The 19253-nt window shown below is 40.8% G+C and overlaps 1 protein-coding gene across 6 annotated transcripts in view; it reads left to right on the plus strand.

The window, feature by feature from the left end:
- The window catches only part of GALK2 (galactokinase 2), a 136901-nt gene that overhangs the window by 63102 nt on the left and 54546 nt on the right, over nt 1-19253 (plus strand). For all 6 annotated transcript variants that reach the window (XM_082859245.1, XM_082859246.1, XM_082859247.1 and 3 more), the window contains one exon: nt 18203-18301. In XM_082859245.1, the coding sequence (XP_082715371.1) occupies nt 18203-18301 (99 nt within the window). The remainder of the gene's footprint in view (nt 1-18202; nt 18302-19253) is intronic.

Here is a 19253-nt window from a genome sequence, read left to right on the forward strand (position 1 = left end):
TAAGCATGTGAATTAGCAGAGTTGTCATAGTAATGGTACTAGTAAAGACTATCCCTCTTGGGACCCAACTTGAACTTTCTGAATTTTATCCCCTGCCTCTTACATTTTCAGGTGAAGGAGTTATTACATAGGGAGGTGTTCAAGGAGCAAAACAGGCAATGAAACTGGCCCTCTTCCTATACTACATAATTGGCTACCCAAAATAGAGGTGTTTCTGAGGTGTGAATTTCTTTTTATGGATGTGGAAACGTCTCTTTTATCCCCAGCTGTATTCTTCATACTTGTGTAAAGTCTCGTGCTCTCTTAGTTTTATTTTCTGCTTCCTAATTTCCTCTCCACTGGAGAAAGGAGATGGGTATTATATAGCCTTTATATATAGTTATAAAGTAGTAAAGTGGGAGTTTTTGCTTGTTCACCAGAAATTTAAGATCAATTAAATATTTTCTAATTGTAGTGTTATAGTTAAAATATATAAGTATTGACTAAAAGTAATGGAAATGAGAATATGAACAGTTTTTAAGTGTGAGTTTCAGTCTTGAGAGCTAGTTGATGAGTTGGGGGTTTCTAGAGCTATAAACAGAAGTGGGAAGCAGCCACTGTCTTAAATGGGTGAAAATGTATTTTTAATAACTCCAGTTTTTTTGTGATTTCATCAAGAATGATTATAGATTCCTTGAAATTTAGTTTTCTTATTATAAAAGCAATATATTCTCATTATAGAACATTGGGAAATTTAAAAGTGTGTTAGTGTTAAATTTAAAAATAACCTATAATCATAACAACCAAAGATTGGACTCATTGTCATCTTGAGTACTGTGATGAAAATAAAATCTTACGAAAATATTACAGTTCAAGGAACCTATATTTAGTGCATGTGTTGATCCAATTAGCAAAATTTTATAGAATGTCTACTTTGTACCAGGCACTCTTCTAGGCACTAAAACGAAGTGCTTTCCCTCATGGAGTTTACATTTGATAGGGGGAGACAGAAAATAAATGAAAAGGTAACATAAGATGGTAAAAGCCTTGAAGAAGGAAAGCAGGGTATGAGATGGAGAGTGGTAGGGGGTATTAATATATTTTAGGGGGATGGGGGAAAGTGTCTAATGAGGTGACATTTGAGCAGAGATTTCAGAGCAAGAGCATTCCAGGCTGAGGGAATGGTAGGTGGAAAGAACCTGGAGTGGTGTGGGATATTGATTTCTGGTTGGCTAATAATTATGGTCAACATTTATTTTGCACTAACTGTATTCTAGGTTTCTAAAATCTTTGCAGCAACCCAGTGAAATGAGTAATTATTATAACTCCCATTTTGCAGATGAGGAAACTTACATGCTTTAACCACTGTGTTATACTGATAAGTGCTATGATAGAGCAGAGAGTTAGAGTATGTAACTCGATTCTAGGAGGCCATGAAAATTTCCCAGAGGGGTTGCTGCTTGAATTTAGTCTCAGTGAAAGAGCAATTAGCCACAGTTATGAAAGTGAGAAGAGTATAGAATTCTGGTCTTATTTATCCCCCTGCTTTATCCCCAGAACCTGTAATAGTACCTTGCTGACAGTTGGCACTCAGTAAATGTTGAATGAATGGAGGTGGAACAGCATTTGCAAAGAGGCATAGAGCACATGGGATATTCAGAAAACTGAAATTAGTTTGACAGGAGCATGAACTATGTGTTAAAAGCAGCAGCAGCTTATGGTAGAAGAAATAAGCAGGGGTCAGATCATAAATCTGTTTTTGTGAAAAGGAAGTGGTCTTGGAGCCTGGGGGAGGAGAAAATGTAATTGTGTGAATAGTTCTCTCCCTCTCTCTCTCTCTCTCTCTCTCTCTCTCTATATATATATATATATATATATATATATAAAACTATGAAGCAGAATGTTTAAAATTGTTTGACTGTTTGAATATTCTTTGGGTTTCTGTGAAGGTAAAATATTTTTGAGTGCAAATGTGATTTATTAAGACTCTTGCATGCAAGGAAAAACAGCCCACTCAAGGGATAGGTCCTGGAATGCAAAGGTGAGTATATCAGTTAGCCTTTGCTGTGTAATAAACCCCCCCAAAACGTAGTGATTTAAAACAACAACCATTTGGACTGGATTCAACTTGATAGTGCTTTTGCTTGTCTTGGCTGGTCTCACTCACACGTCTGTTCTCAGCTGCTGGTTAGCTAGGCAGTACTGCTTCTGGGCTGGCTGGTTGTCAGCTGGGATGATAGAAGCATCTGGGCCACATGTCTCTCATCATCCACCAGGCTAGCTCAGGCTAGGGAATAGAAACAGGGAGGGGAAGGATTTGTGGCCATTTTGCAGTCTAAGATACTGGTTATAGCTGGATTTCAAGGATGGACAGAAACTTAAGTGTTAGTTTTGCCTCTGTCACTTGCCTTGTTCTCTTTTTCCTTGTCTGTTTCATTCCTCTCTATTTTCAGACCAGCTTCCTCTACTTTTCTGGTACACAGTAAAAAACACGACTGCTGACAACTTCTAAGATCCTATGAACAGATCCAAATTACCCCCCCCCCAAACCGATTCTTTCTTTCCCCATTGGGAAGATTCCCTTGGAGAAGGGAATCTAGAAGGGAATCTGGTTAGTTTGCCTTTGATACAGTACCCACCCCTGGATCTATAACCTGTAGTGGGGTGGGTGGGTTGGGTGCTTGTATGGGTGGGTGAGAAATGGCAGATTATAGTGTGTGAAGCTGGCATTCAGGATCTACATTGCTATAACCTTGGGATAGTAGGGTGGGGGGGGAATGAGAAAGAGGGGAATGGGCAGTGCCGCCAGAAAACAGTTGAGATGAAGAGGGGATGGCTAGACATACTTCTCATAAGGGCCCATTACAGTCAGTTTTATAAATAATGTAGTAACTTCAGGGGCCTGAGAGTAGTGGCTGGGACCTCGGAACGAGAGGATATGACCTATTTTAATAACATTTTTGTAACACTTCTGATACCAAATGTGTGGGATTTTTCTGACACCAACCAATTCTCTAACTCTCCAGATACCAACTGGGTGTTCTACAATCCATTCAATTCAATTCAATTCAGTTTTATCACTCCCTGGAGTTAGTGTCAGATCCTACAAGTTAAGGACTCAGTCCCACAAGACTGACCCCACTTCAGGTGCCAGTTGCAAGTCTCAGGTTGTCACCTGTTCTTCTGATCAACCAGCTATAAAGTTGGGAGTTCCCACAACTCCCTCCTCAGCTTCAATCATTTTCTAGAATGACTCACAGAACTCAGGAAAGCTCTACACTTGCTACTGAGCTTGGTTTATTATAAACAATACAACTCAGGAACAACCAAATGGAAGAGGTGCATAGGAGAAGGTATTGGGTAAGGGAGATGCACAGAACTTCTATGCCTTCTTCACATGTGCCACCTGCCAGTGCCTTGATGTGTTCACCAAATCAAAATTCTCTGAACCCTGTTGTTTAGGGATTTTTATGGAGGTTTCATTCTGTAAGCACTATTGATTAAATCATAGGCTGTTGGTTATTGATTCAATTCTAGGCCCCTCCCCTCCCTGGAGGTGACAGTGGGGGTGGGGTGGGGGTGGGGGCTGAAAGCCCCAATACTCTAGTCCATGCCTTGGTCTTTCTGGGGACCAGCCCCCATTCCGAAGCTATCTGGGAGCCCTTAGCCACCAGTCATCTCTCTAGCATATAAAAGACACTCATCACTCCAGAGATTCCAAGAGCTTTAGGTTTTGTGTGCCAGGAACTAGAACAAAAAATCAAATATTTATTTTTAATTATATCACAGAGGGTAAGTTGGGGGTAGGGAGAGGAGACCTGAGAGTGCAAAGAAAGAAGTAGGATTCAATCACAGTTGGAGGGGCTGCAAAGGGTGGCTAGGAAGAAAACGTAGATCCGCTCACCAGATGGGGGGAATTGAGAAGGGCTTTTCCTGGCAAAGATAGGGATTAAAGAGGAAGTGGGACGAATCCACAAGAAGCAAGGGCCTTCAGACATTCCTGTAACTGAAGACATGACTGCTTTGGCCTGACTCTGATGGGTTAGATTTTTAGCCTCATTAGAAAGGACTAGAGAATCCCAGCATAGTTTCAGGCTGAAAGTATTAGGAATCAGATTTTCCTATGCAGATTGTAGGCAACTTGTTAATATTTAATAAAAGGAGGCAAGCTGGATTTGTAAATAAACATTGGCCTATAAATTACCTATCTGTAGATTGCTATCTGAGATTTCCCCTACTATTAGTTTATTACTGTAAGTTAAAGTTTCTAAAAATTTTGGACCATGACTCATGTAAAACATGTTTTACATTGCAGTGTAATATGTAATACACATGGGCAAACATACTCTGAAAAGTTTCACAAAACAATACTTACCCTTTCTACCTGCAGTACTTTCCATTCCATTACCTTTCATTCCATTCCCTTCCCTTCTATTTAAAAAGCATATTTTGAACCACCAAATTGATTTCATAATTAGGTAATGGGTTGCCACCAATTGTTTGAAAACATTGCTCTAAGTGGTTTCCTAAAATTATGATGAGCTAAAAACCAGTATGGAGGAGAGGTATAGGAGCAAAGTTAAGGGGTAAAAGTCTTCTGTACCAGGGTGTCAGTTCAAGATAGGGAAACACCAATCCCTTCAATAATGGCAGCACACAGAAGTGTAAGGAAGAATGAACTCTAAAGCAAAAGAGAGAAAGTGATATTTCACTCTGCAAGATGTGCCAATGTCATGATATGACTGAGAGTGACTGAGCAGTTTCAGGGTTTTTATTTGGTACATATTCATTTCTTAGGTGCAGATTTTTGTCTTGAATATGGTAGATTAGTAGAACGAGATGTTGACATCATATATTCATTTGTTCATTTATTCATTCAACATTCATTTTCATCAGATAGGGTAGGTACTAGAAATACAGAGGTGAACAGGCACACGCTCCCTCCCCTCATGGAGCTTAGACAAATGGGAGAGACCAATGTTAAACAAACATACACAAGTATCTATATACAGATTGTGATAAATGCTGTGAAGGAAATAGACTATAAGAAAGAAAAACAGGAAGAACCCAGTTTATATGGGGAGGGATAGATAGCTTTTAGGGAAGACCTCGTGGAGTAAGTTGAGATGTGAAAGCTGAGTTGGAGGTGTCAGGCAAAAATGACTTATTTTTCAAAGTAACTATGTCATATGTTGTCATAGGCACAAAGTATTCCAGAATGTTTTGAAGAGCTAAAACTTCAACTGTAGGAATAAGTAGTATATCCTTACAAAGTAGTGGAAGGAAAGACTCATGAAGTGAGGAGGGAAAGTGAGCAGAGCTGCCATCCAATGCATCGGTGGTCAGGATAGTCGCTAATGTTGCAGGCTGCTGTTTGGTCCAGCAGCAGAGAGTCCATTATCCACCTTGCAGAGCAGCCAAGGACCATCCTTACTGGTATCTCTTGGAAACGATCATTGTCTTTCTCTCCCCGTCTTTCCTACCACCCCCTTTTAGACAATGTTAGTGTCTCTTGTTCCATCTTTTGACAGTGTGTAAAGTGGATGTGTTTTGTGACAAATTACCTTACCAGTTGGGTACATCTCCTGGTCTAGGTTAGTTTCTGTTCCATTAGAAATTATTTACCCTTCTTTGAAACCTTCTGCCAGTGGTTTGCTAAACTATTGGCTGGCATATCTGTATTTACATCTGGGAGAGTGTTTGTTTCTATTTTCATCTTAGTCTTTTGTTGAACACGGTATTTCTGACATTTATAACTTTGGGGAGTGTCAGGAATGGCTATGTGTTGGTACTCAACAAGGAATGAAAATCTAGAGAAAAAAATTGCAATCAGACATTTATTTTCCAAAGGACAAGTTTTCTTGGTCAGTTTTTCTGCCTTTTGCATTAGATTCTAGGTTGGCAATAAGATCGTCCATTCATGAAACCAGATATTGGGTCTTGGCGCTACGTTTGGTTCTCTACACTGTGAGAGGACAGTGTGTTCTCTCTATACCGCAGTGTGTGGTATAGAGCTCTGAATACATGTCCAAAGTGCTGTGTAAAAGATCACATGAATCTGTCTCTAGCTGCCCTTGCTTGCATGGGATATGTCATGCAGTGCAGGGGGGCCCTAGTAGATTGCATGGAAGGTGGATGTAAGCTGCTGTGGTAGCCCCAAGTTGGCGTGTGACTGAAGGGGCCTCATGAAGATGAAGGATGGGGACTAGAGACGTGCCTGAGAATCCACATTTTGGGAGATAGGCCAGAATGGATATTCCTTACTGTTTCATGAAGTTTTTTTACTTCCCTCTCTCACCCCAAAAAGGGCAGGGAACCCTCTCTTTTTTGGAAATATGTTTTGAAGCAAGCAGGAGTTCCCTAAGTCAGAGTTGTACTGATCCTTTTGTCTCTAGGGCTTCTATTTTTATCTTCTCCTTTTGTTGAATATAATATTTATAATATTTCCCATCTTGGGGAGAGCGAGGAAATCTATAGTTTACACAGCAGTTGAAGTTAAGAGGTTCCTGTGCCTGAAGCCCATATCTCAGGGGCCCTCTCCCTATGTGCTACTTATTGTAGTCACCTCCCAACCCAAGCAAAATTCTGCTCTTCAACATTCATAGAAGACAGTTTTCTAGCCTCCACTTGAATATCCCCAGTAATCTCATTGCTTCACAAATTAACTCTTTTCATTCTTGGACCATTTTAGTCATTGGAAAAATTTTTCTTATGTTTAATCACAACCTACCCTTTCTATCTCAATCCCCAGTTTTCTCCTTCTGTTGCTATTAGAGTGTTTCAAAGTTTAAGGAAGCTCTCCTGGCTCCTCACACATCTACTATTCTTTCACCAGTTCCTTCTGGAATATGGTCACAGGACCTCCTTGCCATTCTTAGTCTCCCTTGTTAGAATGTACTCTATCATTATCATTCCCCTACTTAATATGACTATCCACCTGACGCTTGTTATGTCTCAATTTTTTCTTTTACTTGTACCAAGTGCCTATTTACTTTCTTTTGAAAAAAATTCTAGGAATTATACGACCAAGAATATTTATTCAATAAGGTTAATAACTTAGAAATGAAAAACCAGGGCAAAGGAAAGAAGAATGAAAGCACACCATCTGTTAATTACTTAGTATAATTGTTTTGTTTAACTGTATTTACTGAGATTACTGGAAGCCAAGGTAAAAAGGGAAACATAGTAATTTATATAGGTCTTGTGATCAGAAGAGAGAAACCATTCCAGTTCTTCAGAGGAGGCAATGTTTTCTCTGGGGGTACTAAATTCTAAAATGTATTTCTCACATGGATTCTTTACAGCACACAAAGCATAATGAAAATGACCACTCCAGCAGTCTGAAAACAAATGCAAAAATGATGTTCATGTGACTGTTTCTTACAATGACCTGTATAGTAGATGCTCTTGACATAACGTTTGAGCACAACTCAAATATCCCTTGTAACAACTCTTTTAACGCTCTTCGCCATTTCCTGACCCTAAAGGTTCTTCCCACTTCATGTTAAAGTCTTTGTGAATTGAATACTCTACACATAAAATCCTTTCTCCCAGGCAAACGTGTCTGCCGAGTTATGGATTTGGTCAATCTAGATGATGATTCATGGGAGTTATTTTTTTCTCTTTGGGTTGGGTCCATTTCTGTACAATTGGAGTCATATGAGGAAAATTAACAGGTGTTAATTTGAACAGTTATGCTGGGGGAAAAAGAATAGTTAATTATCTAATGCTCCCCCCACTCCTTACCTTCCCCCGGAGAGTCCAGATTGGCTTACAATCAGATTTCCTGCAGTTCGGACCTTGAGGGTGGGACAGGACAGTGCCGTTCAAAACTCCGCATGAAGAACCCTCCCCCCCCAGGGAGTGGGAGCATCCCTCTGACCATGGGCAGGGTTGTGCAGTTCCAGGACACACTTGCCAAACCACAGAGATTACGGGCCTGCTGCCCATCCATCATTATCATCATTACTTAACATTCTTCAAAGGTCAGAGCCAAAATAAATGGTCAGCTAGCCAAGCGAGTGACACCAGCCTTTACCACAGGCGTGTGTAGGCCCCTTGGTATTTAGTAGCAGTGACTTGGGTCATGTTCTTGTCTGAGTCCATCAATGTGGCCAGGCCACGGCCTCCTGCTGTCTTCCCACAACAACGTTTTTTTTTTTTTTTCCAATTCTGTCTCACCTCCTCCCCTCTTCCCAATAATAGTTACCTTGGTATGTGTTTGCTGGCCTTTCTTTCTTTCTTTAGAATTTAAACAATGAAAGGGATTGAATTAATTGTGCTAGTGAGAGATAAAAGTATACACAGAAGGCTTTTGGGGGCTTCTGAATTTTGGGTTCCTGGCTCACCTTTGAAACTCCACTCCCCTTAGGGGTAAAGCATAGTATTGTGGTCAAAACCTTAGAGCCAAGATTCTGAGTTCAAATCCTGACTCTGCCACTTACTAGTTGAATGATCTTGGGCAACTTACTTAACCTCTCTGTGCTTCAGTTTCTTCATTACAAAATGCATTTATTAATGAGAACTTCCCTCATGGATTTGAAATTTTATAGTTCATGAAAAGTGTTTAGAACTATGTCTGACTCAGTGTATTAGCTGCTATTATTATTATTAGGCTGCATAAATCTTACCAAAATGTCAGCCTTATATTGAGATCCCTCTGGGTTGTGGCTGTTTGGGAGGGAGGTGTGTGGGATTGTATTTGGAGACGGATAATGGGGAAGTGCTTCAAGCCCCAAACAGTCCAGCAAGGTAGATTTTTTTCTTTCTAACCTGGGGATAAGATGGAGTGAAATTGTGATTACTCAGAAATATCTGCATCCTAGGGCCCCATGGTCAACTCCGTTGTTAATTTTTACAGGAGGGATATTCAGTTCTGGTGTGGATACATTTTGCTCCATGTGCTTATGGGGACCCAGTGTCTAGGCACAGCCTCCATTTTCTGAGGCAGGCGGACAAGGTGGCCTGGTGGACTTTGGAGCCAACCCTATCAGGCTTTGACTCTTAGCTTAGGTTAATTTATTGACCCTTTCGAGCCTCAGTTTCCTTCTCTATAAAGTAGCAATTATAATTTTGACATTTCAGAGTCATTTTGGAGACTTAATAAGATAGCACATATGAAATATCCTCATAGTATCTTGCCTTAGAAGACATGTGACATCTGTTAGCTTCCTTCCCTTTTTTCTTCCTATTCTTTCCTGTCTGCTTAATTTATTAAGAAAGCCCCAGTGAGGACTTCCCTGGTGGTCCAGTGGATAAGACAGCGCACTTCCACTGCAGGGGGTGCAAGTTCTATCCCTGGTCAAGGAAGTTCCACATTCTGCGTGGTGCAGCCAGGAAAAAAAAAAGCCCCAGTGTAGGAAATTTTTTTAGAGGAGTGCTTTCAAATTTAATGTGACTACAAATCACCTGGGGCTCTTGTTAAGCTACAGGTTCTGATTCAGCAGGTCTGGGGTGAGGCCCGACTCTGTCCCCCAGTGACACTGATGCTTTGTCTGAGGCCCTCACTTAGAGGACCACAGAGGGTACTGTTTTCTTTCCTCCCTTTGCATCTCATCATTACCTGTTGGATTCATGTTAGCATTTTAATAGTCTTACCGCACATATCTGCACATCCAGGATTGTCATTTATTCAAGGTTGTATGTTACAGGCACCTACGAAGGTTTTTCCTCATCCGATACAGGTAGCAATGGTTGAGATCTAGAAGAAACCTATCATAGACATTTTCTCATGTTACCCATGGACCTGGAATCCCAAACTGTTTCACATAAAACGCAGTGTTCCTGCCTTGTTGAAGGCCTCCTCTCAGAATCTGGGCCCCTCCATGACTCAAGGTTGCAGGTCAGTTAGGTTAGGCAAGTGGTCCTTGTTCTTTCTTTACAGTTTGAAGGGAGATGACTTGAAGACTGTGCTTCTGCCCTCACTAAGCACCCCAGATATTTTGAGAGCCACATTCCCCAATTACTAGCCTTCTCCAGATTCATTAGATTATGTTCTCTTCAGTGTACACGGATGGAGGAGTCCACTTTTCTTTTTGTGTGTGTGTGTGATATACACTCGTGAGTACATACTCTTTGATGGTTCTAGATTTTAGCAGGTTTTTCAGATTTACTTTTGAGAATCCTCTTCAGTGTTGTTTCTTTGTGGTTGCTGACTTTTTTAATATTTGAACTCCTCCTTTGTCCTTTCCTGCATTATTTACTGGAACTTTTCAGCCTGAACCATCAGAGTCAGTCGCATCTGCTATGTTCATTTGGGAACTGGCTGTCATTGTCCTCAGGCAACTGTTCTTGAAGTAAAAAATCTGAAAGTTACTAATCTCTTTGAGTTAGAGATGTGAAGAAGAAATAATAGCCTCCTTCTTCTTCTTTTTCTAATTAAAGCAAGCCTACTCCCCCCCGCCCCCCACTTAGAACACTCCAAAGTGTCCACAAGTTAGAGTTTGGTCATCAGCCATGTTACAAAACAAAGCAAGTCTATCTCAGTCTTTTTAAAATTTACCTTGGTGCTGTTTCATGAAGTTTCTCCTACTTGGCTGGGGTCTCCCTGACAGGTTTGCCAATTTGGGGAAGAATTTGAAAATAGCCCCAAGTAAGAACCCAGGCATTTTGAAAGTTAAGGTGGAGAAAGATTGCAGGGGGAAAAAGTTGAGAAAGTATCTGAGGCAAAGAAAAGTCAGAGGAGCCATTAACATTTTCACCTTATCTAGATATATCAGCCAGGGTCATGACAAGAAATAGCACACTCAATAATCAAGGGCAATTTATTTCATAGCGACTATTTCCAAAGGTGTAGTAGGTAATGAGGACTAGTTGTAGCTGAGCTGTTATGCCCTTGTGTCTGAAGGTGATCTTGGCAGCGTGACCTCACTCCCCCCTCCCTCATTCCCCATTTCCTGCCAGAGTCCTCTGCTGAAAAAACCCAGTGGAAAGCAGAGTGCACAGGAGCCTCTCGATATAGTTCATGCTGGGCAGCCTCCTGGGCAGATAGTAGGATGGAGGTGGGTGGACAGCACATCTAGGGGGCAAATCATTGTCTGGCACACTAGTTTTACACTTTCTTTTGAAAGACTTGTTCACCTGAAGACATTATCAATATTGTGAGCTCCTTGAGGGAAGACACTGAGTGACCTGTCCACTTATCTGTAGGATGCTAGTATTTAAATGACTGTTGAATGAATGAATGGGGCTGTTCATTTCCTTCTTTTCTCTTAACTTGCACTTGTCGGTGACCTACAATAGCTGGATGATGCTGTCTCGGTTAGGGTCCGTGTTCTTAATAGCAAGGCTTCCCATAGGGAAAGAGTAACATTTTCTGTCTACATAATTATTCTACTTTTAACAATCTCATTAGTAAAACTGCTAAACAAAAATAAAGTTTACTGTATTGATATCTTGAAGTCTTTTGTATGTTTATTGTCTTTATAAATGTCCAGTTTTAGCTAGGCAACACATTTATGAATCTTTAGCCCTTCTCAGTGACTATTAAACCTAACCCTGTTATTTCTGTTATTACTGGATCCCCACTGGTCAGCAGATGGGTACACTGTTTAATTTGGGAGGCCATGTGATTTTTGGTTCTTTCCCAGGCTGCTTCAAGAGAAGAACCACACAGAGGGCTAAAGTAGCCTCATTAACTATCTTCAGTAGCTTTAAAAGAAGATCCATGAATAATGCCAGGGTTCTCCTAACTGTCCAGAGGGCAGGAGTCAAAATAGAAATGAGTTTATTGGCTACAAACTTCGGAAAAATTTCTCATGTAGTCAGATTGTCTTCTGACAATCTGGAGATTGGAGGTGCCTGGGGTTCTTGACATGCTCAGGTGTAAGGACAGAAGAAGATATTGATACATTGGTGGGAGGGGGATGAGTCCCTTCTTCATTAGAGCTTTGCTGTTTTTGCCTGAGGGTTCTCAGGTTGCCCGTGTGTTGCGGGGAGGGGCTTGGGGGATGGGTGAAGGAGGTGAACCTCAGAATCCCTCAGGCATCAGGGATCCGGTCCTCGAATTTGATTTGGTTTGTTCTTTTTTTTTTTTGTTATACACCAATGCTCACAGCAGCTCTATCTACAATAGCCAAAAGCTAAAAACAACCCAAATGTCCGTCAACCGACAAATGAACAAACAAACGGTGGTATAGGCATACAATGGAATACTACCAGCAGTATGAAGGGATGAACTACAAATGACATGGATGGATCTCAGAAAGAATTATGCTGCCACAAAAGGCCATTAGGAAACTTTTAGAGGTGATGGATAGGTGTTCACTATCTTGTGGTGATGCTTTGAAGGGTGATACATGTGTCAAGCTTATTAAAATTTATACTAAATATGTGTATGTCACTTCTACCACAAAAAAGCTGTTAAAAAATAATAGAGTTCAGGTACACACGTCACCTCATTTTCCCTAATGTTAACAACTTATATATCCATAGTGCAATTTTCAAAACCAGGAAATTAACATTGATACAATACTATTAACTATACTATAGACCTCATTCAAACTTTGCCAGTTTTCCTCCTAATGTTCTTTTTCTGTTCCAGGATCTAATCCAGGATTCTACATTGCATTTAATGGTCTCTCCTTAAGCTTTTCCAATCTGTGGCAGTTCCTCATTCTTTGTCTTCCATGACCCTGATACTATGAAAAGTCCTGCTCAGTTATTTTGCAGTCAGTTATTTAGTACTTTCATATCTATCAGTTTGGGTTTGTCAGATTTTTTTGTCATGATTAGATTGAGGTAATGCATTTTTTGGCAAGAATATCACAGAAGTGATGTGTCCTTCTTTATGCATTCTATCATGATGTTGATATATCTTATTACTAGTGATTTTAAACTTTATCATTTAGTTGAGTTGCTGCCCGATAGATTTCTCCACTATTTTTCCTTTTGTAATTCATAAGTGTCTTGGAGTAATTTCTGTAACTGTTCTGTTTCTCTTCAAACTTTCATCCATTTATCCATTAGCGTATCTTGCCTGTAAGAACTGTTACTATGATGTTTGCCTAATAATTTTTTATTTTTTATTTATTGATTTTTTAAACATCTTTATTGGGGTATAATTGCTTTACAATGGTGTGTTAGTTTCTGCTGTATAACAAAGTGAATCAGCTATATGTATACATATGTTCCCATATCTCCTCCCTCTTGCGTCTCCCTCCCTCCCACCCTCCCTACCCCACCCCTCTAGGTGGTCACAAAGCGTGATTCGGTTTGTTCTGGAAGTTAACTTCCGATAGGCTTCTTTCCATACACTTTTGTTAATGTGTTTTCGACAGCTCCTCCTTATTCTCATGAAATCTCTTGATATTTTACATAATTCAAGTGTGTATGGAGTATTTAGTGTCTTTGCACGTCACTCTGCCTGATTATAACTCTTGGAGCACATTTTACGGTTCTATTTCCAGTGTCCGCAAGGATAGAAAGGGTAAGGCAGGCTCACATGTCTCCCTCACATCACCCAGAATGATAGGCATTCTCTGCTCCCGTTTACATCCCCTGCTGTTAAGGCCCCTCCATTAATTGTTCTCTGAGTTCAGGTCATGCCATCCCTGGCTAAGGCTATGGGCCTAGCACTGATTTTTGCTTATTGTCGGAGACATGCAAGTTTTTCCTTAAACAAGATTTCAAATTAGAAAAAAATCTTTTGTGTCTAGTTTCTTCACATCTCATAACCATTTAGGATTTGACCTTTTTGCTTTTAGTATGGGGGTGAAGGGCTAGGGCCACTGGGGAGCCGCCTGTGGGCCTGCAGTTGAAGTTTATACTACAGGCATGTTTTGTTTGGCAGGCAGGGACTCCCCCCTCCATGCCTCTCCCCCCTGCCCACCTCCCCCCCTCCTCCTGCTCCCCAATTTAGACTGGGATGCTTTATTTTTTTTTATTTTTTAAGATTTTTATTTATTTATTGGCTGCTTTGGGTCTTCATTGCTGCGCGGGCTTTCTCTAGTTGCGGTGAGCGGGGGCTACTCTTCGTTGTGGTGCGCGGGCTTCTCACTTTGGTGGCTTCTCTTGTTGCGGAGCACAGGCTCTAGGCGTGCAGGCTTCAGTAGTTGTGGCATGTGGGCTCAGTAGTTGTGGCTTGGGGGCTCTAGAGTGCAGGCTCAGTAGTTGTGGCGCACGGGCTTAGTTGCTCCGCGGCATGTGGGATCTTCCCGGACCAGGGCTTGAACCCGTGTCCCCTGCATTGGCAGGAGGGTTCTTAACCACTACACCACCAGGGAAGCCCTAGACTGGGATGCTTTAAATGGAACATACATTCTCCTGTTTGTCTCAAGCTCCATTACAGTTTATTGTTGAGTTGGTTCTCTTAGGGACACCCAGAATCTTTTAAGTTCTCTCTTTCCCTGAACAGTTTAAAAAAAATTTTTTTTTTTTTTTGACTGCGCCTCGAGGCTTGTGGGATCTTAGTTCCCCAAACAGGGATTGAACCCAGGGCCATGAGAGTGAAATCCTGGAATCCTAACCACTAGGGAACTCCCCCTGAACAGTTCAAAAAATGGTCCTGAGTTCCAGATTAATTAAACCTGTTTTTACATTTGGCTTGGGATTTAGCTACTTACTTGTATAAATCAGATGATTCCTTATTCATTCTGTAAAAAGAATGAAATTTAAAATTGTATACTTCATTAGAGTTTATGGGATGTTTTTATCTAATTCACTGGATAATCACAATAATCCCATAGCCAGGGAGGTAGGTATTTTTTTCCATATTATGGATGGGAGGTAATATAGCCTGGTGATTAAGAGTGTGGGCTCTGGGGTTAGACAAGTGGAGTTTGAATTTCAGCTTTAGTAATTAGTAGCCTAGTCTCAACTAATAAACCCACTCAGTTTCCTTGTCTGTAAAATGAGGAGGAGATACCTATCTTATAGGGTCATTGTGAGAAGTAAATGATTAATTCATATAAAGCAATTGGAACAATACCTGGCATATAGTAAGTAGTCAATAAATTCTAACTGTGAAAACTATTATTGTTATTAATAGTCTATGAAGAAATGGAAACTCAGAAAAGTTAAGCAATCTATCTAAGGTCACCTAGCTAGTTGGCAGGAGGGTTGGGGCTTTAATCAAGATTTGGAAGCTTCTGGTACTAGTTTCTTTCCTCTATATTTACCACTGAATTCCTCATGCATTCCGGGGGGACTGTAAAATGAGTCATCCTTTCCTTCATCTTTCTTATCTTCATTTTCTTTTTGTTTCCTCCATTTAAAACTCATGGTTATTGTCTGTCCAGTAATGAGATCCACATGTCAGAATTCAGCATGAGAGGTATCAGCAAAGTATAGGGATGTCTGCAGCCCTGCAGATGGACTCTCCTTGACACAGAGATGCTGGGGGCTCCTGGGGTCCCTCTGAATTTCGCGGAGATAGGTAGTCTGGAAAAATTAACCTATTTCTGTTAAAGTATACAGTTGTTGCCACGCATTCAGAGGCTTTTAAAAACAATTAACAAGCATAGACTTCTCGATGCCTTAGTTTCTTTCCTCTTAAGAGGGAGAATACTTAAATTTTGGTGATCTCATTTGTCATTTCACATCCCTGTGAGGTAGTGAAAAAAATAGGCTATGTTATTTGGTTATATTATTTGGCAGTGGGTAGGGGAGTAATAAAAGTCCAGTGTGAAAAGAACACAACCTTTGGAGTCAGGCAGATGAGGTTCAAATCCTGGCTTCTCCACTGTTTATGTCTCCAAGTCCCATTTTCCTCATCTGTATAATAAGGATAAGCAGAGAGTTGTTTGGAGGCCTAAAGGAGAGATAATGCCAGGTACTTAGCATGTAAGTATGACTGTTACTGCTGTTGTGGGGAGGTGACTTTTCACACTGGCCACTGTCACAGTTATGTAGGGACCCAGGTCTCCTCATTCCTCATGAATCGTGCATGGACTTCTTCTCCTGGGTATATTGTTTCTTTACATTTTAAAATCCAAGTGTTTTGACCTTTTGATTACTAATTTATTTTTAATGTGCCTATTATGGAAGATTGCTGGTTCTGGTGTGTTCATTAGGCCACGCACAACGCCCATTACGTCAAAATACCAAGCTTACCTTGTGTCATGAAGCAAAATTAATGTTAGTGAATCCAACAAGGAATATGACACTTACAGGATCTATCAAATGATGTTTGGGCAGCTGTTCTCAGAAAGTGAAAGCAGCGGGTGTTTTTTGAGTATTTACTTTGTGCTCGGCATTGTGTGAGGTAGGGGACACAAAAGAAACAGCTATTTTATCTGTTTCTCCCAGGACTGACAATTTTCTGGGGTAAATAGATGTGATTGAAACCTGACACTATTAAAGAGCAATAATGAACACTGTGTGATTCAGTCTTATTAGCTAAGTGGGCTCTGGTCTGGGCACTGCATGGGCTCTCATAGACTGATGGATAAACACACAAGGAAGGCCACACTTAAAGCATGGTTTGGTAAATGAGCATAGAGTTATATACAGGGAGCACAGAAGAGGGATTATGTGGAGTGTGTGTGCCTTTGGGCGGTGGTGAGGGCTCCAAGGGAGAGGTGACACTTGGGTTAATCCTGATGACGAGTGGGGGATGCTGGAGAGAGGAGTACTGAGTGAGGAGGACAGGAAATCACAGTTTTAAAGGCACTGAGAGAGCCTGGGGGTGACGAGGAACAGCATTTTTCCAGTGGTCTGAGCCTAGGGTTTACGGGGTTAGTGGTGGGAGAGCAGGATGGAGGTGTGAGCAAGGGATAAGTCATTAGAGATGTTGTGTACCACAATGAGAAGTATGATCGTCAAGGCACTGGCAACCAAGCAAGCAAGAGATGATTATATCAGTGCTTCACAATGATCACTGTAGGGGAATCTTCCAGTAAAACAGGTAAGAAATAAAGCCTTGAATCAAGTCTTAGAAGAAAAAAAAAAATGAATGAGTGAATGAATAGTAGGGTAAGTGGATGATACTGTTAGTGTTGTGAGGGTTTAGAGAAGCAGGATGCCATAGTGGGAACAGTATTTGAGGAAGACTGTGATGGAGGAAGATTTGAGTGGACTTGGCCATAGTAGGTAGCCAATAAGCCGGATATTGGATGGCAATAGGATTTATATGAGAGAAGACAGGAAATAATACCAGGTTACATAAATGTGTGAGATGGTCATGGAGACAAATATAATTGGAAAAGAGTGGTAGATAATATGATTTCATGTGTAAATTGGTTGCACATTTTGGAAAGCTTTGAAATGCCAGGTTGAGGAATTTGAACTTATTTCTAGGAAATAAGAAGCCATAGAAGGAATAGGAAGCCATAGAAGATTCTTAAGTAGATATTTTGACATTTTCAGTTTGGATTAGAAATGTGTTAATGTATTGGGCCTCTTCATCTTGATTGGAGGAAGGTGTGTCTGATGAGATGACACTAGTTCTGATTCTTACATTTAATGGAAAAGCCACAGAGGAAGCATTACTTTTGGACCGGAAAATAAGGTTGGATGACCTCACTTTGGCTGTGGGGAGACTGTGGAGTAGTCCACTGTTGGGAGACAAAGAAAGCTGAGGCAGAAATGAGTGAGTGCCCATATGAGATTTTTGATGCCAGTCTAGAGAGGGAATGGAGCAAATACAGGAGAAACTGCTTGCCCTGTGGAGTCTTTTAGGGATAGCAACTACAGTTGGCCCTCCTTATATCTTCAGGTTCTGCATCTGCAGATTCAACCAACCATGGATCAAAAATATTCCAAAAAATAGTCCAGAAAGTTCCAAAAAGCAAAACTTGAATTCGCTGCACACTGGCAACTATTTACGCGGCATTCACATTGTATTTACAACTATTTACGTAGTATTTACATTGTATTAAGTACTATAAGTAATCGAGAGATTATCTAAAGTATATGAGAGGATGTGCATAGGTTATGTGCAAGTACTTTGACATATTATATAAGGAACTTGAGCATCCTCAGATTTTGGTATCCCGTGGGGTCCTGGAACGAATCTCCTATGGGTACTGCGGGACGAGACTGTACACAACATGCACAGTCAATATCTCATTCCAACTCATAGCAGACATTAATTGATCTTTGTATGTTTTCCTATTGAGCTTAATGGTAGTCTTGGAGTTCTTGTTAACCCAATGCTGCAGGCAGCTACTATCAGTTGATCAGAGCTGCACTGGAATTCAAACCCATATGTCATGTCTGGAGTAGGAAATGAATGAGCAATAGATTATGATTTACTCACAGTGCAAATCAATTTTTACTTTTCCAGGTGGAACTTGGAGAAATCTGCGCCAAGAGTGAGCATTACATTGGCACTGAAGGAGGAGGGATGGACCAGTCCATATCGTTTCTTGCAGAAGAAGGAACTGTAGGTGGCATTGAGCTATTTGGAAATATCCACCAGGGAATGTTCACCCAGAGAGGAAGGCCTTGAGGTCCCCAGAGTGCTTTTTTTTCTGGGCAGCCTATTCTTTTAGGCTCTATTGTAGGATGGTATTTCTCAACTGCTTTGTAATTCAAGGCTATCACCAGTTCACTGACTCTGTTTCATGTTGATCACCTCTCCCTTAAGCTTCCAGAATCATACCTCAGGTGTCTAGGGGTTTTTTTCCCCCATCCTTCTAATTCATTGTTAGCATGCGATTTCTCAACTCCCTAGTTATTGGGACCTCTTTTCTCGCTCTTGTCCCAAATCATTTCATCTCATGGCATTTTCATAATCTCCTGTTGGTTTTAAACCCAAATGTTAGTTCTCTTACCACATATATTCACTCGTCCTCTTTTTTGTAATTTACTCTATGGTATCATTTTTCTCTGCCAACATTTTTGGGGCTTTAGTGGTAGGGAAAAGAATGTTGACAGGAAGCCAGGAATGAATTCCTTAGCCAATACCACTTCCCCTTGGTTATCAACTCCCATAGACAGAGCAGAGGTTTTCATAAACTGACCATTTCCAAAATAGAAACAGACATTTCTTTAAAATCTTTCCTTAGTTTTAGATCAGATTCCTACAGGTTTGGCTATTTTCCAAGAATACCTGGATTTCTTCTTATTAAGAGTATTTGTTGTTGATTCCCCTAAGCCAAAGACAGGAGGCATGAGGAAATTTGGTTTAATGCTAAGAAAATACTCTGGATCTTTTGGATGAGACCTGACAAGCAGACATGGTGGCAAGAGTCCTGTTGTTTAACATAAGTTAGCTGTAGAGTCTGAACAAAGTCCAAATTCTTTGGGCTTGCAAAGTACTTCATGATCTGACCCCTGCTTTACCTGCCCTCTGCTCAGTTCTATCCTCTCACCATGGCTCATCCCTCAAACAC

This window comes from Leucopleurus acutus (genome assembly GCF_964270905.1).
Source record: "Leucopleurus acutus genome assembly, chromosome: 1".
Taxonomy (NCBI): domain Eukaryota; kingdom Metazoa; phylum Chordata; class Mammalia; order Artiodactyla; family Delphinidae; genus Leucopleurus; species Leucopleurus acutus.